Consider the following 27,808-nt stretch of genomic DNA (forward strand, 5'->3'; position numbering starts at 1 on the left):
GATAAGTAACTTCAACCTTGAATTTTAGCAGCAGCCATCCTGTACAGCATCAAGAAGAAAGATTCAAAGCAACAGGATGGACACAGGTCTAAGCTAACAGAGATCAGAAGCTCTGACTCATTACTGGGAACACACAGCATCCACTTCAGTTTCCCCACAGGAGGAGACTGAAATCAATGTTTCCACAGAGGAACACTGCTTTTAGGAGGGAGGATTGTTAGCTCAGCCATACCTAGCTGCAATGTGCAGTGCTGAGGTCACAGCAGGAAAAGACTTAATTAAAAAATACTTCAGAGAGCAGACGAACATCCAGAGTACTAACAGGAGGTGAGGACATGAACTTTGTGTAAATGACAATCAAAAATGAACAATACCTGTGAAGTTTAAAAAGGTTATGTGCTGCTTTCCTTTCCAACTCTTTTGAAGTTTTGATAATGCTTTATAACACAAGTCAGACCTGAAACACCACAAGAACACATTGCAATACATTTCCTATTTAAGGCATTTGCAAAAATTAAAATCCAAGTCTATTAATAGACATTGAACTGACACTACAAACAAGCTGCTGGTATGAAAATCAAGTTATAAACATCCATTACTTTCAAAGGAGCCACAAGTTAAACTTTATATAAGCATGGTCAAAAAATTCTTGACTGGATGCCCATCCACACCACTAACTTGGGTGCACTTGCTCAGAGCTGCTGTTCTGACAGCTTGCAAAGGGGAGGAGCAGCAGCTGCCAGCCCAGCACAGCCCAAGGAGGACAGGCTGATCTGGATACAGATACAAACACACTGAGTGTCTTTGCTCCCATCCTGAAGCACTAAAAGGCACCTGGGACACACAGGGCTACTTCAGGGACTAGCCCAAGGCTTCACAATCTGGTCCAAAAGTGAAATGGAGACACATCACAGGTCCCACTGAAGCTTCAAAATCAAATCCATTTTTTACTGTGGATATTCCCACCCCACTAGGGACAATGCACACATACCAGATGCCAACTATACTTTAGGTATGGAAACCACAGAGTTTTATTCACTCTTCCCCTGCAAGCCTGCTCTCCAGTTACCAGAAGCACAGCAAGCAGTAGCAGGAGAGAACCCACATCACTACACAGGGCAAACTGGATTATTTGTGCCAACCAAAGAGCAGAACTGCTTCCCAAATGCTCAGCACAGCCTCCTGTTAGAGTGAGCACACATGCTCTCAGTACTGAACCGTGAGCAGCATCTGTTGGTGGAGCTGCACAACTGCAGGCAAGGATTTTTAAGTCAGACAGGGAAAAAGAATGGCAATGATCTGGTGAGAACAGAGGTTTTGAATTAGCTATGGATCCATAACATGCACAAGTTAAGGTGATATTTAATAACCAAGGTGAATTTTTACCCTATTTCCATTAAATAACTGTTCCATCCTTGGGCTCTAAGCTATCAACAGGTACTGGTGTTCACACCAGTGCTAAAATACCATCAGTGTAACTCAGAAAGATGCAGCAATCATACTTCAGGCTGGTTGTGTGGGGGTTTGTTATTGTTGGGTTTTGAAATTACTTCATATGCCATTTCATATAGATCCAAAGCATTAAGCAATTAGAGTCAAAAGCAAATATTAAAAGCAATTTCAGCAAGACTAGAAAACCTACATGGAAAATAATATCCTCACCCGTTTATTGTTGATTTCAGCGCTCGGTAACGCGGCTGTTTGGAACTCAGTGTGAATACAATGGAAGTTTTGCAGAAAATCACACACCTGGAATTTTTCACATGTATCAAACACATCTGAAGTTTAAAATTTGTGTGCCTTGACTCGCTCCTCACTTTACAATGTCTCTGTAGGTTTGTCCATTGTCACTGATCCCACAAGAGTCCGACTCAGTCTCTCCATCAGGTGACAGACAAATTCAAAAGGTGTAGATTTCCCAAAGACGGTCTTCTCTGTAGTGCATTGTGCTAGTGCATTCAACCAGTGTGTCAGTGTTCAACCAGACAAGCTTGGGGTTGGTTGGTTGCTGTTTTTTTTAACTACACAATACAGAAATATAATTTTACAAGTAGCTTTGCATGCCTTATGGCTGCTTGCCCTACTATAGGACAGTGCAATAAATACAAATATATGCACACTAAAAAAGATTTAACTGCCGTGATCTACGTCTCCTTTATGAGTACAAATTTACCTAGTCAACAATATGACAAATTTAGCAGAGAAAGTGGCAATGGCAGTAATATTCTACTACAAAAACAAGGCTAGAAGCAAAGTGTTCTCAAGCTACAGAAAACTTGCTACCTCCTAATATATGATGTAGGGCCCAGTTCTGCCAAGTGCAGAGTTGTGATCAGTAGATTGCATCAGAACATGCTTTTCCCCCCATTTAACAATGAATACTTCTACAATTTATTTGGTTTTGATAACTGTTTATAAATAGCACACTATAATGACTATTAAACTATACAGCAACATGACATTTATAGCCTAATCCTGAATACAAAGTTCAAAGAACATGACTACAAAGGCCAGAGAGCAAATGTCATCAACTAAAAGCATTTCCACTTCAGAATTTATTGAATGTTCTGTTACACAAACGCTTTTCAATCGTGAAAAGGAACAGGATTTCCTACTCCTTCTCTGCCCCAGTAGCAGTTTAGCCACACATCACCCTTATAAATTAGTGATGGATTTCAACAGGTAGCCCCTTGGGGCTATATATTTTATATACTTTATATATATGCACATTTACTTTGAATTCTATGTAAAAGTTGAAAAAATGTTTGAAAGAAAAACTCAGAATATATCACAGCATTTTCAGCAAAAAAAATACAAATTAGTTTTATAACGACTATTCAATTTATCAAACTTTTTTTTTTCTGAAGTATTTACCTTTAATTATGTACACATTACAGGAAATAAAACTTTGTCCACAAACGTTCTCTAAGATGACAGTTATCAATAAAATGATAGAATAATAGCAGGAAGAATATTAAACAAATGGGGGTGATCAATTTCTGCTTTTAAAAAGTAAAAAGTCACCATATAATTAAGTACAAAAACCTGCATTGAATGACAACTGCTGGTGTAGTAACTTGATCAGGTATGGAGACCAAGAGTATAGTAGAGCCCTATGGTAATAATATTTCTGTAGCATTTCCACTTGGTATGTATATACTAAATGTTGGCAAAGTTTCTGTAGCATTAGCTTATACAAACATAGGAGTCCTCAGTCTGCTGCATAATAGGGAACAAGAGTGTTTTACTTCTCCTGAAATGCACCTGAAATCCAGAGTGTCACTTACAAACTGCATAATGTAACTTTTCTTCAGAAAAATATCTGTTTGGCATCTCCAGGGCTCTGTTCCATTGGACAATAGGGGCATTTTAACCTGGGGACAAAGACAATGTGTTAGAACTGGGGCAATGTGTGACAACAGAGCATTAAAGGTACTGAGTTTTCCCTCTGCAGCAGGAAACAACTGCACTCTTAAGCCACAGCACTTTACCTGGCTCCAAGAAAAGTCCCCTTTAGCTGAGAGAGAACTTACCATGCTTCTCCTTCTAGTTATAGTCTCTCCCTTTTCACCCACAAGCCCCTGAATTACTGGATTATCATAAAGAGCAATTTCTCTGTAGTTATTATTCCTACTTGTGGATTTGCTTGTTGCATTTTAGAATCACAAAATGGTTTGGGCTGGAAGGGACCTTAAGGACCATCCCATCCCAACCCTGCTGCCATGGGCAGGGACATCTTCCACTAGAGCAGGTTGCCTAGAGCCCCATCCAGCCTGGCCTTGCAGAAATTTTAAATCAGCTGGTAGCTTTCACTGTGGCTTCCTCAATATCCAGTTCATTGTAGTGTTCCCAAAATGCTGTGATTTTCCAACCCACTTAGATCAGCTCCTGTAGGCTCTGACTGAAGGGTCAGCCTGGTCTCCCTGCTGAGGTCCCTCAGTCAATCCCACCTACTTACAATATTTCTTCTTTTTGAAGAAATTGATTCTACTTTGAAGCATTGATCCATTTGGCTCCCCATCTCCCACGTTTGGGCATTTTACCTTCTTCCCCCACCCACCTCTCCAGAGTTAATATTGTCAGAGCTGTGCTGTCAGTAAAACTGATCAATGAAAGCACCAGGAATGAGTGATCAGGGACAGGAATGATGCAGCAGCAAGTTTACAGCTGCAAATGGCTAAAGTCACCCAAAGTCACCCACAAAGGCATCCCTTAAGGCTTTTCTAACAGGGCACAGAATGCAAACATCACTTGACATTTTCATTCATAGCTTCAGTTATTTTCACACTGGATTTCCCAGAATGACTTAGAGCTCTAAATTAAGCTGACAGCCTCCACAGAAGCTGTATATATTCAATCCAAATAACCACTGTTCTTCCTCAAGAAAATCTGTAGAGATTTCTCTCTCCCATTTCCTTCTGCCCAAAAGCCTGAAGCATGCCACAGATATCTAAGGAGGAGTATTTCCACAGTTATAATTCCCCTCCTTGCTCAATTATTAAGCCATATTTCCCCTAGAGGTTTAATTTTATTTTTCAAGAGATTTTTCATGCATTACTAACCTTGCTCCCAAGGAAAAACTGTGTGTGTAAAGCCTTTCAGTTTGAATTTAAGACAACACAATGGTTGCAACAAAGTGAAAAATTACTCTGCTTGCTGCATTCCTTCATGCAAGCTCACTTTCAACAACATCAGAGGGTTTATTATGCTTTTCTCCAGTGCACCAACCCAGCTTATGCAGCTTTCAAGCCATTCTCCAAGATTAACAAGCTTCCATCAATCACATCATTATGGACTCAGTTTTCCCAAAACACAGTATTCTAGTCTTAAGATGTGTCCTTGTCTGCATGTTATTTGAAATAAAAGAACGGTACTTACTTGCTGCCATTAAACATTTTATTCAAAGCATCTCTGGATATAATATGACCACAGACTAATTTCATAGGTGGATTATTATCTGTTGTTTGCTGACGAAGAATGGGACAGGCAAATATTGAATGATACCAGCACTTTTTACCGAGGTCCACTTCAATCTGTGAAAAAAATTAACATCATTTATCTCAGGAAATTACATTTCTAGATAAATTCCCTTCAGGTTATGGCAGTTACTTAACAGATTTCACAATTCAGCTGTGAAAGCAACAAAATCCGTTGTGTGGATGCCTGACAATATCCCAGCCAAAAACACTTAACTGTGATCTTAAAATGGTGATTTATGTTGGGGATGGGGAGTAACAACAAAACAGCATATTCTGCCAAAGGACAGGTGCAAATTTTGTTGCAGATCTATGCTCTGGCAGGAAAACTGAGCTGGTGACCCATCAAGACTTTCTGGAAATCACTGGCTAGGAAATAAAAAGTAATTTATAGATTTGATTTTAGGGGGAAAAAAACCCTTGGATTGACTATATTCATGTTCTATAGCTTCTTGAAAGGCTCTGCTAACACCTTGCTGTCATGTGAACAATGAAGCATATCACAATCACTGATTTTCAGTACCAACACAGAAGATACTTGTGCAGCACAACTCTTGCCATGAGTACAGAATTATTTCAAAAAGGGACATATAACAGAGAAGAACAGGTCTGTGACTTCAGTAATTAACTGAGAACTGCAAAAATCACACCAGAGCTCACCTGGCTCTGAGCAGTCCTCTGTTCTAAGGTTTAACCTTCAACAAAACCTGACAATGTGACCTTTTCATGCTACTTAATCTGTCTTTGCACAAGGAAAATAAGGTTTCCCACCCCCATACTGCCTTAGCAGAAGACACTACAGATCCTTCAGTTTAAAATGCAAGGAGACACATGTGAATTATTAACTGATTTGCATCAGACAGGAATCTTTTTCCAAATGCTCCCTAGCTATTCATTCCTGGCTGGACAGCAAGGCAGGAATCTGTCACACTCAGAGGATACACTCTCAGCATTACAGAAAACACAGCTGGGAGAAAACTCAGCACTCCTCCTTACTCTATAAATGAATCTCTTCCAGCTGCAGTGCAAGAGGCTAACTCAGTTCATGCCCAGTTTGCACTAAATAAGTTTCCTTTCCAAATCAGGAGCAGGTCACTGGAGAGCTGCACATGCTTGGCAGGAGCTATAAAGGGAAACTGGGGTTTCATAACAAGTGAACTTCATTTCAACTGATCTAAATGAGATGTGCTGGAAGCATAATGCACTGGATCCCAGCTCCTGTGTCCCCAGATGCAGCAGTAATTCTTCCATCTCCTGTCTGCCTGATAAAGAGCCAGTGCAAAGCAAGCCCTGGACTAAGCTCAAGCCTAGCTAGGGGAAGTGAATGTGTCTCTGTGGGATCCATTTTCTTCCCAGTTATACAGAAACATCTCTGGGTAAGTGGAAGGTGAGAGCATCAGTTTTTTAAGGTCATTTATCAAAGATCCTTCCAATATGAGAGGGGATAACAAGTGAAAGGGGAGGGGCAACAAACAAAACTGAGAGGTACAAACCTGATGGACAAAAATAATGGAGATAACAAGAAGAAACAACCTTGAGAGGTCATCAAGAAACTGCAACCAAACCTGGACTTTGCAACAGGCACAAATCTAAACCTGAGGGTCTCTGAGGAGAGGGGTCAGCAGAACTATAAAAACTGTAGGAAGAAAGTGCAGGGGAAGAAGACTGCAGAGGAACAGCTGGAAAAGGGTGTCAAAGGGGCTAGGAGGGCCATGCTGCAATTAAGGATCCATCAGCACATGTTTGCCTGTGAATCTGGAGTTTGTGCTTTCACTGGTATGTGAATGGCAATCATTTCCAGCCAAGGAGAAGGAAGGCATCTTGGCTGTCTGTACTTTTGTTTCAGGTGAGTGCTGTGTGGGAGCTGCTGAGGGCAGTGCTGTGTCTGGGGCTGCCTGTGTGGCTGCTGCCTCAGTGTCTGGGGGTGTCTGTGAGCCCCAGCCCTGGGCAGCAGAGATCCCCAAGTCCCAGAGCTGCTGGAGGTGGTGGCCATGTAAAACATCCTGTATCATGCAGCACAAAACAAACCTGAAAACAGCATTTGCCCTTAGAAATCTGCCCCAGGGGTAGCTCAGCCCCCACTCACCGGGAGCTCATCCTTCTGGTTCCACACCCCTGTGCACTGCCTTTGCTCAATTACTGCCTTGATGTTGATTAGAGCTGGTAATGCTACACAACCTGCTGAAAAACTGCAGAAAAAGGACATGTTAATATGAGGAGCATGTTAGGAAACCAACACTTCTCACATTTCTATTTTAAAGGTTAACTGGGAGACAAGGTTTTTGTATTTTTTCATTTACATCTTGTTATACCTGAAGGGAACTTAGAAGTACAGACAAGCAAGAGTTTTGGGGCAGGTTATCAATTATTCATGTGTTTTAGGCTGGGGCCCTCAGGTACTACATTGTGGACAGAAAATAACAGTTAATCCCTCCTCTGAGATTCATAATGAATTGATTTCTTCTACCACCCACTTTGATTTTGAGCTGTACAGGAGGAAGACATAACATTAATTTATACAGGATGTTGCTCTCAGCTATGGTGGAGTATGTGCAGCACAAGAGTTTCCATGTAACCCACACACACACACAACCCATAATCCTTTAATTATATATAATTATCATGTAAAGAAACATGTCTTTCCACCTTCACCATAAACCAAGGAAAGAAATGCAGAAAAAGCAGGTAGGTAAGGAAAGGGAGGAAACCAGGGCCTGTGACAAGAACAGCAGTATAAAACTGCCCAAAGTCTGTGTCCCAACAAACAGTTCAGCCTCCTCTGGGATTTACCCACTACCAGAATTTAGCACATTATCTAGAAACATTTCAGTATTTTACAAAAGAAATTATGACAGACTTTTCCATGAATTAACAGATGAGTTGATGGATTTAAGTCTAATGACAGTACTGGAAATCACCAGCAACAGAAAGAGGATTTGACCTTGCTATCAGCCTGCTCTGTTTGGCAGATTATTTTACTATTTGCGCAAGTTTTATTGTCTACATAAGTCATGCCTTTCCTCTACCTGAAACCTGTGGATCTCTTGCCTAAGCTAATATATATATAATATATATAAATAAATTATATCTCTCACCTCCAACTGGCCATTTTAACTCTTACACTTGGCTTTCTTGTTAATTCAGACCAGAGTGTAACTTGTGTTAATCCTGTGAGAAGTCTAACACACAGACTAGTAGTATTTGTGTGAAAACATCCCTGAAGAGCCCTTTCAGAATATAAAAACTCAGGTTGATAGTAAATTCAAATTCCTGTAGTCCTTCAAGACCCCACACCCCAACCTCCATAACACAGGAGTTTTTCTGCTGTCTCCACATAATAACTCAGACCATGAGGTCTGTACAGGATTAGATACATATTGGTGAAGCCAATCAGCATTAAGAAAGTGCCCTCTACTCATGTTCAATAAAGCAAAATATTTTACAGCAGGGATTTCACTTCAAGCTTGTTTAATTCCTAAAGGATCTGCAGCACTCCAAGGTCACACCAGTTGAGAACAGCCTTGTTTATGACAAGAGCATCAATAGCACCTATACAGTAAATACATTTCAGCACAATCAATTCCACACCAGGAGCAGAGCAAATGTCCCACCACTCCAAACATCAGGAATAGGGATTTTCTACATCATCAAAAATCTCTTGGCCATGTGCTCTGAAAACTGCATTTGCAGCATCAGTGCATGAGCAATGAAAATCTAAGGGAGTGCTGGTTATTTGCATGAAACAAGAGGAAGATAAAAAAACCATTTAAGCTCTAAATACCTATAAAATACTCCAACTGAAACTTGAAAGTTTATTGTAGAAAAACAATTTTAAGTTTATTGTAGAAAAATTAGTCTGAAGTGCTCCCTTTGTTGTTTCTGTTGTATTTTGTAACTGAGGTACAAACAGGAAAAGCAAAAGGCTTAACAATGTGAGAGCTCTGAACCAAGCACAGAAGTCTAACAATAGTGAATGGAAACAGTAAAAAGAAAAAATAAAGCCAAAACAAACAAACAAAAAAAAAAAAACAAAAAAAAAACCAAAAAAACAAAAAAAAAAAAAAAAAAAACCCCGAAGCAGTGAAGCTTCTGCTAAGTACCAAATCCAGCCTAGAAAGACACAATATCATTTATTTTCTGTTTAAAATTTTAAATGAAAATTAGAGCATGAGGGGAGTGTACTGAGGGAACTGACATGCAAAGGCTAAATAGCAGCTAATCTGTTTTATCTTCAAAGAAGCTAGAAGAAGATTTGGTTGGGTTTTCTTCATATTTCCAACAGCCTCCTACAGATTTGCATTTTGTCAGATTAGCTACTGAGTTTGAAAGTGCCTCTTTCTTCTTTGCAAAAGAGGCCCAGCAGACAATTTAGAAATTTTAGCAGCTGAAACCACAACATAACTGTTGAGCATTCTTTTAAGAAGATGACTAGTGATGTGTGGAAAAAAAAAAGAAAAAACAAACAAAATTATCAAATGCTGATGGAATCATGGCCACATTTTCAGGGTTATTTTTCAGCTGAACAGCAGGGACAGCTGTCACACATTTGTTGTGGGAATAACTGGCTGATTGCCATCCTCATCTTTAGCAGTTATGTCTAAACTATGGAAGATAAATTCCATCCAGAAATGCTTCCTCTTGAGCTGCAGTGGTGCAGGGTAAAGTACAGCACACAGGAACCTCTGCTTTTTAATCTTTGCAGACTTGTTAACTGTAACTATACCCTGCATTTAAGGCAAGCTAGTCAAAAAGTCATTTCTTTTGTCTTCAACAAAAAACAGGAACCAAACCACGAAGTACCTGGTCTCAAAAGCAAGAGAAAAGCAGCATACCTAACACTGAGAGGGGATTCAACTGAGAGGCCCAGGAGAGCACAGGCATCCCTGGTGAAGATGTCACAGATGTCAGCCCACTGGTTGGCATCCAGGAGGTGAACGTAGGGCGAGTTCTCGATGCCCTGCCGCAGGTACACCAGGCTGCCCATCAGAACCTGGATATCTGTGAGGGACCAGGAACAGCAGAGTTTGTACAACAAACAAGAGACTGGGTCTCCAGCTGGAGCTTTCACATGGAAAACAGGCAGATACACACAAACAATTACAGCCATGACAGCCAGGAGAGCTCCACTCCTGCTACTTTTTGGTTGGGGAGTTGCCAGGGTGTGCTGCCTGGGAATTTGCTTCTAGCAGCTTTAGTTTTTTTGTAAGCTTTCTGACACACACAGTACTCTTAAAAAATAGACTTTGTTGGATTCAGTTTGAGATGGTTCATTTTACTCACATGATCTCCATTTTTCAAAAGTTTAATTTCTCTTTGTATTATCCCACGCAGCAGAAAATAGCAGATGACTATTCCAAGAACATTCCTCTGCATTTTTAGCACTTGACTCTGGCAGCAGGCCTATTCTAGATGCAATCTACATTTTATTTAAAGAGTCAAAAACCTTAAATTTCAGCAAATGTGCAATCATTTAGGTATTATTTTTGAGCCCTCTTAAAAAAAGAAGAAAGAAGATAATTCTAATTGTAAGGATCTGGGTTATACATGATAAATCCAAAAAGAAGCAGCCTTTAACAAACTGAAAAGAATGGAGTAAAACATATTTGAAACATGTTTTACTCCAAGGTGCTATATCCCAATGCTTTAATTGACCAAAAATGTACCTTTCTGATGATTTAGGGCGAAGGGCTGGAAGTTTTTCGCATACTGAAGTGCTTCCCTTTGATTTGCTGTTCCACCCATCAATAAACTGATGAAATATAACCTGTGCAGTTTGAATTCCAAGGAGCTGTTCTGGGCCATCAGCATCTCTCTGTTGGAGACCGCCCACCTGGAAGAACGAGGAGGTACAATGGGACGTGACACCAGAGTCATGAAATGGCAGCCCACAGCAGATGAAATCACTGCAATTATCTATTATCTGCATCTATTTCAAGGCAAGTGGGACTGTTCCCTGAACTTCTGAGAGCCTCTACAGAGCACAGAAAATGGCAAGGCCCTTTACAAGTGATGGAGCTACACAGGGTGCACAAAATGTGGACGATGTTAATTCTGGTGCTGCTGTAGAGGTTAAGCGCTGCAAAATTCAACATTCACTGGTGGAAAGACAGGACTAAATTAGGCACAATATAAGGCAGAAATAGCTCAAGTCTATTGTATTTCAATTAATAGCACTCTGAATCTTAACAATTACTGACAGTTCTTCAGCTGCATGTCAAGAAGTTTGACCAAGAACATTTTCCAACGTCCTCATACAGCAAACATGTTGTCCAAGGCACTGTGTTTGTGTGTGTGCCTCTGTTGCTTGGAGAGGGGAACTGCATCTATGGGACCTCAAAGACTGACATCAAGATCTCACAGTGGGGGAAGGAAATCAGTTTAAATATTACACTTTACCCTGCTTAAACTTTGCTGTGTTATTTTCAACCTGGACAATAAAAATATTTCTCCTTTTCTGTGTCTCTTTCACCATGACAACACTAATGTTTGGCTCCTAAATAACATGAAAGAATTCTTAAACATACAGAGAGTAAAATGAACTGAAATTTTCAAAGCATTTTATACAAGTTTTTCTTCATTATTTAGAATTTATCCATCCCCTTCTTGTTTTTTTTGGTACTGTTTTTTTTTTTTTCCTTGATTCCATTTAGTCAGGCCTAAATCAATCCAATCTTTCTCTTAAGAACCTCAAGTTTCAATGTCCTCCAGTACATCTGTTTCTCATTAGTGTTAATTAGTTCTACTATTTTCACTGTGGGGGCCCTATTAAGCAAAAAGCTTTTCACTTTTTAGCAAGGAAGTGAGGAAGTCTGTGTTCCTTAAAAAAAAAAACAGGGTATGTGAGGCTTCTTTTCAATCAATACTAAAATGAGAAAATTAAGCATTCTTACTGTATTGGGAAGGCTTTCAAAGCAAGTCAGCCTTCTGCATTAGGATGTAGCATTAATGAGCAAGTATCCACTTTCAATTTGTTGTGGTGGAAGTATCAGGAGCCTGACTTCACTGGCAAGGCTTTGTAAAGACACAGTAACCTTTCAGTAGGAAACAGTGAAAAATGGAGCCTTTGAACTAAAAACAAGCCCTACTGTCCCCAGTTTCAGGCAGTTTCAGATTTTCCTGAATCTCCACCAGGAAGGAGTGAAGAGCACACTCACTGACCATGGGTGCTGAGTGCATTTTTGGGGTGGTTTCATAAGTTGGGGGAGTATAATTGTATTTTTATGATCAGTGGGCACAGTGGACAACAGGATATTATGGCAATAAAGTACAATCCCAGCTACAAAAACAAGAGCCTGAGGTTAACAACCATAGACTAATAAGCAGATGAAGGACAAAATCTATTATAAATAAACACTAAGACTAGTCCACAGTGCCATCAATGAGATATTAATCTCTATTGCATCAAAAGAGCTCCATCCTCTCCCTGCCAATATTTGCACCCACATGACAGAGTACTTCATCTTGCTGAGGTCGAGTCTATTTTTCCAAATTAGCTTTTAGGCAGGCTTTCCATTTTTAGGTCTTTGAGTGGCAGCACAAATTTGTATCAGAAGAAAGCAACCACAGAGGCAAGGCCTGAGGTGCTCAGTCTGGGACATGCTGTTCCTATTTCCAACAGAAAAACAAAAAACCAGCAAGGGAGGTTTAAAACACTCAATCCACATATTCTCTACCACTGCCCAAAATTATTAGTAATCACATCACCTGTCTTCCTACCTCTTCTCAAAATGACACCCAGTCATTTTCACTTCTGAGACTCAAATCCATCTGAATTTTTTTAAAGTTTACACTGTACTTTGCAAACCACAGGACTCCCTTCAGCTCCCACATGGGATTTAGATGTTAAAATGAATTTACCAAAGCCTACTAAAGATTAAATTAAGTTTAAATCCCCAAGGACCCAGCAAATACCAGGACCTGTGCAACTTGCTGTTTACAGGCAGAAGAGAAGAGAGCATCTCTTTTACAAATTACAGCCAAATCTGTGAGCCTCCAAGTCATTTCCACCAGGACCTCACACAGGGGCCCAACCTGGGCTCTGAAGGGCCAGAATATATCCTGAAAAATAACTGGATTCCTTTTCCCATCACCAAACTACAGTGAGGAAGTTAATGGGATCTTGCAGGCATACAAAGATTACACAGCTCAGAGTGCAAGGCCAGATTAGGCCTCTATAAAAGTCAACTTCCACACCCCACATGGGAAAACAAAAAAATTATGGCCAGTCACATTGTATTTAAATCTGAAAGGTCATATTTTGAAGTGTTGAAATTTGTATTAGAAAGAAAACCTGGATAACAAATACTGTTAGGGTCCTTTTTTTTTTTTTTTTTTGAGACACAAATATTAATTTCCATCACCTCAGCAGGTCCTTTTGAAAAGTCATTAATTTGACAACTCCCTTCCCATGGCAGTGACCAGGAGCCACCTGTGTTTGCTTTGTTTCCAGCACAGAGTGAAGCTGAGCACAGACAGAGAGTGCTGGCAGAGCCAGAGAAACTGGTTGGCTTTTAATCCCAGCTTTTCACAATTTTGCATGGATAAAACCTGCTATACTCCACTTCCTGGTTCAGGAGACTGTAATTAGTCATCCTTGTGTGACACTTTGCCTCAACACCACTGTCAGCAGCCTGACCCTGCAATGGGCCAGTCTGGGGCTGTTTCAGGCTGAACTTTTATTCACTGGTGCCAATTTTAGCCCAAGGAACACAGTGCCACTTTCTGTCATATGGAGGCCATTCACACAGCACTGGTTTCTATCCCTCCTCCTGCACACTTGTGTCTGCCAGGAAATAAAAGGGAAATACCTTCACAAGCATCAGCAGTTCTGTGGGCAGCTAATGCACTGGTTACCCCCTCAGCCAGAGAGCTCAAACCATGACATTTTGTCACATGTTGATCATCCTCCCCAAGAGCCATGGTTTTTATATCAGCAGCACCACTATAAATAAGGCCCCTCTGTGCCCAGCAGCAGCCAAGAGAGGCAGACAGCATTTGCACTGTCCAGTTGAAACAGAATAAACATTATAGACAGAAATAAGATGGGGAGGGGTAGGCCAACACACAAACTGTGCTGACAATACACCCCATTGTCTGCCCATGCAGCTGGAAAATAAAAATTCCTTTGAGGGACAACCATGCCTTCTCCTTTGTTTGAAAAACATTTAACACATTGCAGAAACTGCATGATACAACTCAGTAGCAAAGAGTAAGGCCTAAAGCACTGCAAACTGGAGCTGAAATGAATTTAGAGATTTCAGGGGAACACTCATAACAGCAAGTTACTGTTCCTCAGGGACTATCCTTCACAGCTCTGCTATTATTTGAACTACAAGATGTATGTGTTGTAGCTGACAGTAAATCTTGTTTCAGCTGTAATATCAGAGTTGCTTCCCTTCAATTAGCCAATTCAACAGCAATAAACCACCCCAGCTTTCCACCTGTGTAACTAGATTCAATGACCCACTATTTAGGTCAAACTTTGCATGACCCAGAGGCATTACCCAGGATTTGGTCAATGAACACCAGGGTTTGAATATCAGAGTGTCCCTGCACTCAGTTTAGATGCCAGTAAATGCTCAACTGACACACCTATGTTGGTTCATGTAAAAGGGAAAAGAAAATGTTTTTAATATGAAAATGTACTTAACTGAATAATGCAAAAAATTCTATCTCAAGTGTAAGATCTATGCTCTGAAATGAAGGACAAATTTTGAATTTCTTTTTAGTTTCACTGTTTTTATTTTTAAAAGGTCACTTTAAAGTTGGTTAGGTTGTTTTGTTTGGTTGGTTGTTTTTTGTGTTTTGATTTCTTGTCTTACTTTTGAGAGCAACCTAAGCTTAGAAAAGTTTGAAAAAAAAAACAGGATGAGGGGGTTTCAGGGGGTTTCTTATTGTTTTTTCAGGAGGAATCTCATTAACAAGTGCCACTGTCAGCCCCAGGCTCTTCCCACCCTCTGGTCCCTTGTCTGGAAAGGGAGGGTGACTGAAGAACAAGTGAGAACTTTGATCCAAGTCAAGTTCTGCTCACCCCAAAGGCTTCATGGAACCCAACACCTTTACTAAGTCCTGGTATCCTTCACAATGGGACCTCTTAAAATAAGGTTACTAATGATCCAACAGAAGGTCAAGCACCATCATTGGCCAACAACTTTTCCTCCAAGTGATGTTTCTTCCTTAAAGCAGCACCACAAGTGATTAAAGTGAACCCTTAATCTAAGAAAGAGACCCTTAGTTAATCACTTCCCATGGGGAGTGACACAGAGGGGATGGAAAAGGAAAGATTCACTCAGTAAATTCACTCACTACCCCTCTCAAAGGACAAGCAGGGACACATCAGAATACACTAAAGAGAGTACTGAAAGTGAAAAAACTAAAGAACTGTTAAAAGCATTCTTTTTAAAAAGTGAGGAAAATAAATGAGTGGACTCACTCTAGTGCAGGTCTCAAAACTCTAACTTTTAATGCTTCCAATATTCGATTTAACTCCACAAATGGTTCTTTTTGACTTTGATCTATTGATAGACCAGATTCCTAGAAAGAAAAGAAAAAACAAAAGGGCACTTTTTAGTTAAAGCATGAAAACCAATGGGTTGGCTGACAGTTTAAATATTCATCTGGAACATTCAAATGAGGAAGCTAAGACAAAGCTTTGCTTTCCTCAGTGGATAACCTTCAACACCCACACTTGTTACCTGACAGAGCTCCTCAGCTACATCCAGCATTCCCTGCCTGAAGAAGTGCTCCACCATCACCTCATTGAGGATCCTCTGGCTGTCAGCCTGCCAGCACCCATCGATCCCCACGCTGCTGATGTCCGAGTCAAAGTTCTGAAACACACAAATTAACAGTTAATAGGCTGCAACAAACCACCCCACATCACTTCTCTTTAATCATGCAGGACACCTGTGTCTCCACCCTGATGCCTTCTGCCTATTACTCACTTGGCCCTCAATTATCTCCAAAGTGAAATAAATACATGGCAGCTTCCTTCATTACCTCCTGTGTAGGAAGAAGAAGAAATCTTTTAGCTTGCTCCTTTCAAGTCAATATTATTCACTACAAGGAATTACAGCAACAAATTACAAGTTTAACTAGAAAGTTAGAAACCTAGTTAGCTAATAAAGGGGTTTGAGTCCATGATGAAGCCACATGATGAAGGAAGTACCTGCATATATGAAAACTGAAAATGTTTAGAGAACAGAACACAAAATCACCTACATTAGAATCAAGACAGAGTCATCAATGTATCTCTACCAGTACAAGCACACCAAATTGCAAGTAATACTTTAACTTAAGGATTTTTTACATATCTGGAGACTAAGCAATGCTGAAAAAGCAAAAAAAATCATTTCTCCCCACATCCAAACAACAAAATTCAAATCTCTGATGACCTCAACATCCCAACAACAGGATGAGCTTTGAAGATCCAAGAGATATTTTTTAGAACTAACCCAGATGATCCCAGTGCCATGTATTTTTAGGCCAGTGGCCTAAGGACATATTCCAGGAATAACTGAAGACATTGTCACGCTGACTCCTTGCTAACACTTGGCACTGCTTGGCACTTTGCCTCTTGGCAGCAGGAGAGCAACATTTATTCTAATCCAAGATATAAACCAGGATTTTTAACTGCTAACATGTTTTATGATCAGGGCAAGCAGGTTAATTTTAATAAAAATCCTCACCTACTGCTTTAAAGAAGCCTCTTGCAAAATAAAGAGTCTAGAAGCCAGTGCATTGCTTGCTGCCTGCTCTGATGAGTGCAGCCCTCTCCCAAGAAGGAATTCAGAGGAGCTGTGGCTCTGTGAGGATCCACAGCCCTGCACAAATGGGAACACCAGCCTCACACAAACACAGGTTTCTGTCACAGCAGGCAGGGCAGATAACACCCAGCTGGTACCAGCTATCTTCCCATGCACAGCTCAGCTTCACACTGCACCTTCCTGTTACTCACCACTTACTAATTTCCTTCATCAGCACCTCTACATCCCCTTTGATGCTGCTCTGTGTCACCGTGAAAAAGGGACAGACTTTTCATCCCTGCCCACACAGCTCCAAAGCCACTGCTTCCTTCAGGGCTCTCAGCAAACTCTCAGTCAAACATTAACCTTAGTCTGGCAAACTGACTTTTCCACCTTTCTGAGATGGTGGAGCGAGGTGAGCATTTAAATTATTGCCACTGATTCATGTCACACATTTAATAACATTTGCACTTGGGTGTCTTAACCTGTAAGCTCCTTGTCATGCTGTTCACCTCTAAGCTGTATCTTGAAAAACTCAAGCATCTTGAAGACTGAGGAATACTGTTCTTATTTGTGCCAACCATTCAAATCCTTAAAGGTTCAGCAGCATTGCTGACTCTGCTCTCAGTGTCCAACCACCACCAGCAGGTAACACCAATAAATCCATTAACAAAGCACTAAAGGATGTAAGACACGACTCAGAATGCACAAGCTTGCATTTGTTACCTGGCTTCCAGGGTGGAGATCATCTTTAATCTAAAAATAATGGACTATAAGTTATTCTTCATGCAATTCCAAGTCCTAGCAATGACACAATCCCCTAAGCAGAAACTGGACAGTTCTGGACAGTTACCAACCAGGGAAGCTGCACCTATGCCTCAAACATTATCACATCATTTTCACTGCTCAGGGGGAGAGATGCTGAAACTAATTACCTCAGTCCTCTCACAAAATGCTCATTTTCTTTTGAAACAGCAAACCTACCAGCCCTTACAAAACCCCACCATTAGATCTTTCCAAGTCACACAAAGTAAGTTGTCAAGTCCCATGATTCAACCTGAGGACCTCAGTCATTCTCTGACCAACTCAGTCCTGGTCAGGTTCTCATTCTAATAATCTTTTTTTAGTTTGTTTTAAACGATTCTGAGGTCTGTATTAAATGTGGGATTCTACAGCTCTGCCTCCTCTGGGTCCCGAGGAGCTTTAGGAACTGATTGCACAGATTACAGTGAGTGACTGCCACATGTCAGAAAAAATTATCACTTGCCTTTGGCTTATATATTTCACAACTGTCAGGCATGAAGGATCTGCTGGTGACTACAACCCTCAGTTTTGTTTGGTAAATGCTAACAGTATGCTAACTGACAGCATGTGGGGTTTAATAAGATTTCAACAGTTAAAAGCATTTCTGCAAGTTAAAAACTCCAGAAAGCTTAAAACCCAAAAAACACAAAATAACCTGTATGTCAGCTAGTATTCCTGAAGAATACATATTTTTTAAAAGCTTGATTTGCAACCCTGGGGCCAAAATGTACAGAATTATGTGCTAAATACAGGAATTATACAATGTACAGCACATTATCAATACCTGTTAGAGCATGATGACTTCAAGATGTTCACAAACACAAGATGGACATTTTCCACCAACATACAACCCTCCATGTTACTCATAACAACAGGACATGAAGAAGGATGATGATTAAGGACAGTTTTATTCCTCAGTTACTCAGTTGAGATTACTTTGTGCATTCCTCCCTTCTGAATTCTTACCCAAAATACAAATAAAACATTTGTTTATCTTCTCTGTTCAATCTGTTTACACATAATAGAAAGTTCAACTTGCAAAGACTCTGTATTTATGTAGCCTCATTCTTCACATCAACACAATTAAATGATGTTCAGTAAAGGTTTTTTGTGTGTTCATACACGAGTTTTTACATGAAATGAACACTAATTTAGGCAAAAGGCTGCTTTCCCAAAACAAAGACTGGATTAAAATGTTTGCCTTATAAAAGATATAAAATTCAGGGGGGAAACAGAAGGAACTACCCTTTACTCCTCTTACTTTCCCAAAAGAAGGCATTTAACCACTACTCAGATTGTTCCTATAGGTCTGATTTACCAGCCTATCAAACATGCTTTGAGATTAATTCAAATCATTCCAAAGAGTGACTGATTTACAGGGACACTGATGAATGAGCCACCTGATAACAACTTGCTGAACAACAGTGACATGATGAGTTCTGCAAGCAGAGCAATTGCCAGTACAATACAGAAAAAACTGGATGCAAACATTTCCTTTCAAAGGAGAAAATGCTCTTTGGAAGACAGGGTAGCCTTTGGTGGATCAGAAGCATGCAATCCACATAGGACTGCCATGAAAAGAGGTTCAGCTTATTAGATAAACTTTCCAAACAACACACAAAGCTCTGGCATTTCAGACTTCAATGTATTTGATACCAAATTTGAACTACATTTTGCTCTAAGGGTTTCTGTTCTCAGAGTGAACTCTGCAGGCAGACAAGTCTAGGGCCCAGGCAAGTTCACAAGCAACAACTACAATAACTTAAAAACTGACCAGACTCAACTTTTTATGTAGGTATAACCCTGTCCCATATGGAAAAAAAAGAAATTTAACCTGAAATTGCCACTGGGAGATAATACAGCAAGTTCTTTCACAATCCAAGCTTGCTAAATAGGAAGTCTATTGATTCTACATGCAACAGCAGCTGCCATTTGACTGTGTCACATGAAATGAGTACCAGTATTAGCACATTTCCCAACCTCAAACCAGGCCACTCATCTGGGCCTGAGCATGCAGGGTTAGCAAGACCATAAGCAGTGTTTTGGAGATGTTCATCTGTCTGTACAATAAGTGAGGGCTTACATGTGACAGAAACAGAACTCCAGTCTCATGAAGCAAGGCAAGGGCTGTGCTTCCTTCAATTCTAATGAGTGTTTTAGTTTGGAAGCAGCAGGATTTTGACCAGAATGTGTTGAGAATCAGTTCACTACATCAATTACACTTAATTACTTCTACTGGTTTAAGCTTAAGTACATTATGGTGAAGGGATGGGGGAGGGCAATTCCAGTTTGGGACTCTGGTGCCAACAAAGACTTTGCTGATAGGTTCCAAGTGCAGTTTCCAGCAGCACAGGGAAAGTGCATTAGGTACATATGGAAGATTTGCTTCCAATGTTGCAGTTCAGGGAAATGTTGAATTTCACCTGGATTTAATCATTACACACATTCTTCTGACAAAAAGGCCTAGACATTGGGGTGTATTTTAAAGTAGGCCCTTTAAGATACTACCATATTTGGGAAAATAAAAAAAAATTATATTGATATTTATTTTATATTTATGTGTTTTATATTTATATATATAATTTATATTTTATATTTATATTTATTTAATTTATGTATTTTAAAATACACCTTGGGGTGTATTTTAAGGTAGGCCCTTTAAGATACTTCCATGTTTGGGAAAATTTTAAAAAAATATTTTATATTTATATTGATATTTATTTTATATTTATATATTTATGTAAATTTTTATATTTATATATATTAATTATATTTTATATTTATATTTATTTTATTTCCAGCAGCACAAGGGAAAGTGCATTAGGTACATATGGTAGATTTGCTGCCAATGTTACAGTTCAGGGAAACGCTGAATTTCACCTGGATTTAAACATTACACACATTCATCTGACAAAAAGGCCTAAACTTTGGGGTATATTTTAAAGTAGGCCCTTTAAGATACTACCATATTTGGAAAAAAAAATTGATATTTATTTTATATTTATATATGTATGTGTTTTTATATTTATATATATAGTTTATACTTTATATTTATATTTATTTTATTTCCAGCAGCACAAGGGAAAGTGCATTAGGTACATATGGAAGATTTGCTTCCAAGGTTGCAGTTCAGGGAAATGCTGAATTTCACCTGGATTTAAACATTACACACATTCATCTGACAAAAAGGCCTAAACTTTGGGGTATAATTTAAAGTAAGCCCTTTAAGATACTACAGTTGGGGAAAACTATTAAAAAATTCCACCAAGGATTTATTTAAGGAGACAATCCTAAGTTGTGCTCTGAACTTCACAGAACAACATCCTTTGTTACAAGCAGAACTGGGGACTTGAGCAGCTCCCACTGCTTTTAATTTTTTAATGCAAACACCACAGACAATAAGAGAGATTGAAAATCCAGAGGAACAAGCACACTGCACACAGCCAGTTGAGCTCATCTTTGAAGACCTCACTGAAAAAGCCCTTCTGACACTCAACAGGAACAGAGCAGATTAATGGGATCCTTTCTACTATTTTACCAAGCAACATATTTGAAATTAAAAAAAAAATTGTTTTATTTACATCTATTATTTTTTAAATAAAAACACTATATAAACTTAAAACAGCAGGACAGAACACTGAAAAAACTATTCCCATGACAACTGAAGCAGCAATTTGGAGATTAGACTCAAGCCTAAGCTTCATTATGCTTGCAAGCATTTTCTTTGGCTTATAAGAATTACCATCACCAATTTCCACTGAACACTTACACCCTCTCCATACAACCTGGGGCTCTTCTACCTCAGAGGATTCAAATGAAGAAAGTATGGCTAAACCCAGAAGTGAATTTGTACACAGTCCACTTTCTAAAGCAGAATTGGAAAGTTTAAAAACTTAGGACAAGATTACATAGATTTATTTCAGGCTTCAAGCTGGTAATAAGGATGGAATTTTACTCTAGTTAATTGGTTTAGATACAGAAGCAAGGATTTGAGACAGATGCATCCTTAAGCTTTGGATAACAGTGACGTGTGGATTAAAGCTTTTAGTACAAAGTTTGAACTGTCCACGATGGGCAGTCAGATATAAACAAAAAATACAAGTTTCATGGACATTCTGCCTAATAATGCAGCATTATGTACTTTGTTTCTTCATCTCATTATTGTTACATTGTGCTTTAGCAGATTACCATTACTACCAAAGTTGAAATGAGATTCCCAAAGGATAAATCAGTGCTGTGTACTGAACAAATGTTTAGACCCTGTCAGAGGCACAATCTGATGTGAAGCTATCACAAAAATGTCCATAACAGCAAGTATCAGACTCCCTGCACACAGAACTACTTTTATATAAGAGAATTGAGGGAGAAAAGCATGGCCTGAAAGTATACATATGTAGCACCATTTCAGTATAATTTCAAAGAATTGTTAATATTTAGCTACAAAAATAGGTACAAAAATCATATCCCAGTTATTGTTGAACCTGAAATTCAGATGTCTCATATGTAAAACACCAAAGATAAGCTACCCTATCTTATTATTTAGACACAGAGACTGTGAAATGCTCAATCTCCTCTATTGCTCATTAAGAGCACTGCTACAAAATTAGGCTCCCAAAACCAGTAACATCCCTTTAAGAGGTACAAAATGCCTTTCTTAAAAAATTCTCTGGTCTTACAGGATCAGAGAATGTTTTAGGTTAGACCCTAAAGATATCTTATTCAACTCCCTGCCATGGCAGGGTCTCCCCATTGGACCAGATTGCCCAAAGTTGCTTTGAACACTTCCAGGGATGGGGCAGCCACTTACACAGCAAAATGGCACTTTAGAGTTACCTGCTGGTAACAATTAGCTAGAAATATATATATACACATAAATAAAATCTAACAGTATTTCTTACTGAGACACACATTGAAGAAAACATTTTGCTCAGCTGATAAAACACAAAACAGTTCTACATGCTGTAGTGTCTATAGGGTCTGTTCTGTAAGGAATCAGGAGATTTGAGCTGTCCCAGAAGGAACAGGCTGTCTGCAGTGAGTTCTGAAAGCAAGTACTGTGCTGCCCACCAGCTTCCCTTTGCTTCTGCAGCTGACAGAATATTTAGTTCAGATTAATTGTAGCAAAAATCCAAATTTTGTGCTATAATGTGAGAATGCAGTCAAAGCACAAAACAAATACCTTATCAATGGCTTTTCCAACTCTGGATACACTGCTGTGGATGTCTTTGTGGTCTGAGGCCAGCTTCTGGACTGTGTCTTTTATTCTCTTACAACACTGTGTCATAACAAGTGAAATCGTCCCCGACAAGTCCCCATCTTGATCTAGACAAAAGAGAGGAAAATCACCAACTTTGTTACAGACAAATGGGAATAGCAAATCTCTTAATATGCAACAACATCAACTGACAAAAAGTGGTATTAAAGAAATGCAATCTAGAGAGTCTTTGCAAAGCAAGATCAGCTTAACTGAAGGCAGATGTACAGGAATTCACCTGTATGAAAACTCCTGTGGAATCAGGAATCCAGCTGGGTGCACAATAACTTTGAACAAGCACAACAGTTTAAAAATTTAATGCAAAGGTCTCATGTGTCCCAGTCACAGCAGATGAATAAACATCTCAAAGTAACACTCAGTTCACAAATCTCTAAGGACACAACAGAAGGACACTGAAGCTACTGCAGGATCAGTTTGCTTTTAGACAGCCCCTAAAGGTACATGAGAATATAATGTTTAACTTCAACAGGGTGCAAGCAAAATGAGGGTGCAAGCAAATGTGGATTAATGATGGCCCAGTTAATTCCTGCCCCACAAGCCACCCACTGCTATTGGACTGTGTGTCTGAGCTGAATGAAATTCCTGCTCCCTGACTTGTGGCAGAAGCTCTGAACAGTCTCCAATTCCCCCCAGTGGATGAGAAACAGTCCACAGAGGACCTGTGGGCCTTGTTATGAGATTTATTCTCTAGAAACTGTGACATTTCTTAGCTGATGTCCAACAGGTTCACTGCTGTATGACCCACTCTGTGATGAAAATAATAAACAGGACAGGCTTACAGACCCCTGACCACATCACAGCTTACCCCCTTTGTCCTTGATTCAAACATCATTCAGAAGCTTGAGTCAGGAAAAAAAAAATACATTTTTTTGGTGCTTTACTTCAGTTCTTTCTTCCTGCTTTTGATTTAAAAATACAAGAAAAATCTCACTTCCCGTCTTACCTCTGAAGGTCTCTCCTGTCTCAAAGTTGAAGAATTTTTTCTTTAGGGACACAGACTTAGCAGCCTTCCACTGCATGGGAAGGTTAATTTAAGTGGGAGAGGATCTCAGAAATGTCTCCCTAATATTCCAGACCCAAAGCCTTTATGTGAAAAAACAAAATCACCCAAGTATCTCTTTAGAAGAAGGATCTTATGGCAAACGTGTTCACTTTTTAAGTTTGTTCCTTTTTGATTTCATATTTTAACACATCTTTGCTTTCAGCAGTGTGTTAAGAGCCCAGTTTCTGCAGAGAGCAAAGAGAATCCAGAGAAAACTGCAATCATAGGGAGTAGATAATAACTTCACAGCCATTTTTCTAGGCCCCTTCCTTCTTGCACCCTCTGAAAGCTGCTGCTGACACTGTCACACACTGAGCCACCCCTGTGAGCAGCAACAGCTCCTGCCCAGCCCCAGCTGGGCAAGTTTCCACAGCATTTCTGCAACAGCCACGGCTTCTAAGAACAAAAATAACCTTTACCATGCTTTTTTCTCCCTGCAGCCCCATGAAGCCAAGGATCATCTCCTGGGCAAAAGGCTAATGGGGTTCTGTGGGTTTTTTTCTAGGGGATGAGTGAGGAGAACTAAGACTGAAATAGTCACTTCAGTGATTCTGTGCATCCCAAATTAAAAGTGAAAATTCCACTCAACTATTCCAAAAAGTTCATCTCCCAAAATTATTTCAAGAATAATCACAATTTCTTAGTTGCTATTTAAGTTTTATGACAAACACTTAAAATAACATGAAGGATCTTTAACTGTCTCATGAATTTTGCCATGGCAAAATGACCAGCCAGAGATTATGCAACAAGCAAAAGGGAAATACTCATTCCCCAAGAAACAGAAAGGCTGAAATGCACTTTCTGAAAGCCATTAAGCTAAAACCCAAACAACCCACAGGGGTGCCTGCTCTTACCCCAAGCAAAGAAGTGAATTATTGGTCCCTGACATTGTACAGAAACCCAACTCCAGCAAAGCAATGAAAATGTCTACAGAGGAAAAGCCATCAGAGCCACAGAAGGTTTCCCCTCTGCACCCCTCTCCATCAGCTGCAATCAAACTCTGAGCTACCTGCACTAAATCAGCAGGAGAAAGCCTGCAGCCATCCCTGCTGCTAATTCAGGGTGCACAGGACAGACAGACAGCTTCTCTCTGTGATGTGTGTGCACAATTTTAAAAAAATTAAATATATTGGCCCACAAACACCAAGCACAGAGCAGAGTGCAATGCCAAGTTTACTCAGGCAGACACACTTATACCATCCAAGAATATGCAATCCTTGGCTACTCCAGAAGACAGATTTATTAAGAGAACAGAGAAGGAAAACAAATTTGTCTTCCCATTCACAGGCCTGAGCATAGGGCTGGTCTGCCCTTAGGCTTTAACATGAAATCAGCTCAAGACATTTTAATACACTTGTGAGGGGGGGAGAAGGAAACCAGTTTAGAGGGTAAGGCAGTTTCAACTGTTTCTCCTTCTCCACCCACTTCCTTTTTTATCCAGTGCCTATTTAAGGTCTTTTCATACATCTTTGCTCTCAGATCTTGTCCTAACCTCTTCTTCAGCAGTGAAGGCTTTCATTTCTCTTTCTTTTTTCCTTTGAAATTACATCCAGGAGCCTATTTCTGCAGTTCATAGCCCTGAATTAGACTTCCACATTAAGATGTCTGGCTGCCTTCAATTCCATCCATTTTCAAAAATCCTCAAGATAGCGTGTAAAAGCTGAAAATACCTGTTCTTTTCAGAAAGTTACAAATAACATGTTAAAGAAAAGAGAAAATAGTAAGAATTTTGACCCCTATGAATCCAGCTCACCCTCAGATGCCAAAATTGTAGTCCCTAGATATCTGAGGGTGCACTAGCAATGTAGTGGCTTCATTCTAGAGCACTTACTAGAAGAAAATTCAATTTGGGATGTGCTCTCTGGGACAGCATCACCTGGTAAGTGCTGAAATTATTCACTGGACAGTGCCAAATCCAACCTGGATGGAAAACCCAATGAGGATCCTGAAGGAATCACACACTGGAACCTTCTAAATTCATTACAAAGAGAGTAAAAGCTCTGGAGCTGCCACAGGAATGTCACAGCCAAACCTTTACAGCCCAACAAAGACCAACACAAGCGTGAGGGTGACACACACAGCTCTCCAGCAAGGTCAGCACCTCACTTTGTGAAGACATATATTTTAGTGACTGTCCTCAATGCCCAAGCCCAGGCTGTTCCAACCAGCACAAATAACAGTTACTGAAACACAGCTCAAAACAATGCCAAAGAGACCAAGCCTTATTTCATCCCAAATAAACACCTCACAATCAGAATTCCATGTTTGCTCTCCACAGAAACTTCTGGGTACACATAGAGCAGCTCCAGCACACTGGTGCTTGTGTTCCTGGAATTATCCACACTCCTGAGTGAGCTCTGCACCTATATTTGCACAGGCAAACAACGGCAAACACGTTCTCCCCCATCCAAACAAAAACAAAAGCAGAGCAGCAGCACAGTTGCTCTCAAGTTTGGTTTCAGGAGCCTGCAAGTTCCTATTTTTAATCCCTGAGCCATCACCCGCTTCCTGCATGGCCTTGGGTAAATCACTTCAGCTGCTTCTCCATTCCCTCCCACTCCAGCAAACACGGCACTACCTCCGTCCCCGGGATTTCGCAAGCTTTAAACGCCTCGTGTTTACAGCTCTGCAAGTGCCCAGCATCAGCTGTGACACAGACACAAGGCTTGTTTACCTCCTGCTTCACCGCCAGAGCCGGCCGCAGCAAAGGAACACAGCTCAGGGACACAGGAAAAGAGAGACAAAAACAGAAAAGAAACGGGGGCGGGGAGTGGAGGGGGAAAGCAAACAGGTCAGCTGTGCCCTATTTCCTCTGTATTTCCCCCGGGATGAACAACCTGTCTGTAACCCAACATAAACCAGGGGCACGCCAGAGCTGCTGGCCGGGAACAAACCAACCTCTCCAGGAGGCCCGGGAGGGTGAGATTGATCACAGAATTATGGAATATGCTGAGCTGTAAGGGACCCACCAGAACCATCGAGTCCGGCTGCTGGCCCTGCACAGGACAGCCCCAACAATGCCACCATAGGGCTCAGAGCATTGTCCCAACACTCCTTAAACTCTGTGCTGTGACCACTGCCCTGGGGAGCCTGGTCAGTGCCCAGCCACTCTCTGGGTGAAAAACCTTTTTGTGATATTCAACACAAACCTCCCCTGCTCCCACCTTTTAAATGTTCCCTGTCAACAACGCCCCAAAGCTCCGGGGGCTGCGGGAGAAGATCCCCGGCACAGAACCCTCAGGATGGGGGTCCCTGGAGCCCGGGCTCCCCTCAGGATGGGGGACCCTGGAGCCGGGGCTCTCCTCAGGGGGGCTCCCAGCCCACAAAGCCCGAAGTTTTCGCGGGTGTCCAGCCCACAACACCCCAAATTTCAGGCTTCCCCTCCCCGGAGGGAGGAGCGGGGCCGCGTCCCCTGGGCAGAGGAGGTTGCGGGGGGGGTCTGCACGTACTCTCGGTCTGCAGGATCTCCCTGCGCAGCCCTCCCGCGTACTGGATCAGCTCCTCCAGGCTGCGCTCGCACAGCTGCCCGTATCCCGAGAACTTCTGCAGCACCTTCTCCAGCTCCCGCTCCACCGTCACGCACTGGTCCATCGCGCCCGGGCCGCGCTGCTCCTCCTCCTCGTCGTCCTGCTCCTCCTGCTGCCCCGCGGCCGGGCCGCCCGGGCCCCCCGCCAGCCCCGGCCCCCGGCCGGCCCCGGCCCCGCTACCCCGCGGCACCGTCACCCCGGGCCGCCGCACTTCCGCGCAGGCAGCGCCGCGGACACGCGGGGACCTCAGAGCTCTCCGCGCAGGCAGCGCCGGGGACGCCTCAGCGAGGGGCCTTGGCGCAATGCAGGGCGGAGCGGTGATTTTCGGTCAGGCGGCGCGGCGGGCAGCTCGGACGCGCCGCCGGCGGTGGGGAGGGGGGCGGGCCGTGTTTTCCGGTGTCCCGGGAGGATCAGGAAGCGCTTCCCGGTCAGGTGGCGTG

General features: G+C 41.2%; 1 protein-coding gene across 1 annotated transcript; it reads right to left on the reverse strand.

Annotated features, from left to right (window-relative positions):
• Positions 1-1,650: 1,650 nt before the first annotated feature.
• On the reverse strand, positions 1,651-27,656 carry RMND5A (required for meiotic nuclear division 5 homolog A). Its single transcript, XM_071447161.1, has 9 exons — positions 27,291-27,656; positions 22,704-22,846; positions 15,671-15,805; positions 15,409-15,509; positions 10,640-10,806; positions 9,809-9,974; positions 7,063-7,165; positions 4,879-5,033; positions 1,651-3,374 (listed from the first exon to the last, which is right to left on the reverse strand). The coding sequence occupies exons 1-9, from the start codon at positions 27,430-27,432 to the stop codon at positions 3,311-3,313; spliced, it is 1,176 nt and encodes a 391-aa protein (XP_071303262.1). The 5' UTR covers positions 27,433-27,656; the 3' UTR covers positions 1,651-3,310.
• Positions 27,657-27,808: the final 152 nt, after the last annotated feature.

This window comes from Agelaius tricolor, unplaced genomic scaffold (assembly GCF_023055355.1).
Source record: "Agelaius tricolor isolate 1412-34295 unplaced genomic scaffold, bAgeTri1.0.p SCAF_24, whole genome shotgun sequence".
Taxonomy (NCBI): Eukaryota; Metazoa; Chordata; class Aves; order Passeriformes; family Icteridae; genus Agelaius; species Agelaius tricolor.

What these genes read in the sequence shown, in the direction of transcription:
- RMND5A (XM_071447161.1), bottom strand. Translation starts at nt 27,432, where the DNA reads ATGGACCAGTGCGTGACGGTGGAGCGGGAGCTGGAGAAGGTGCTGCAG. An exon ending in GGAGATCCTGCAGACCGAGA is followed by an intron (nt 22,847 to 27,290) that starts GTACGTGCAGAC and finishes TCTTTTGTCTAG; the next exon opens with ATCAAGATGGGGACTTGTCG. An exon ending in CGCCCTAAATCATCAGAAAG is followed by an intron (nt 9,975 to 10,639) that starts GTACATTTTTGG and finishes GGTCCCTCACAG; the next exon opens with ATATCCAGGTTCTGATGGGC.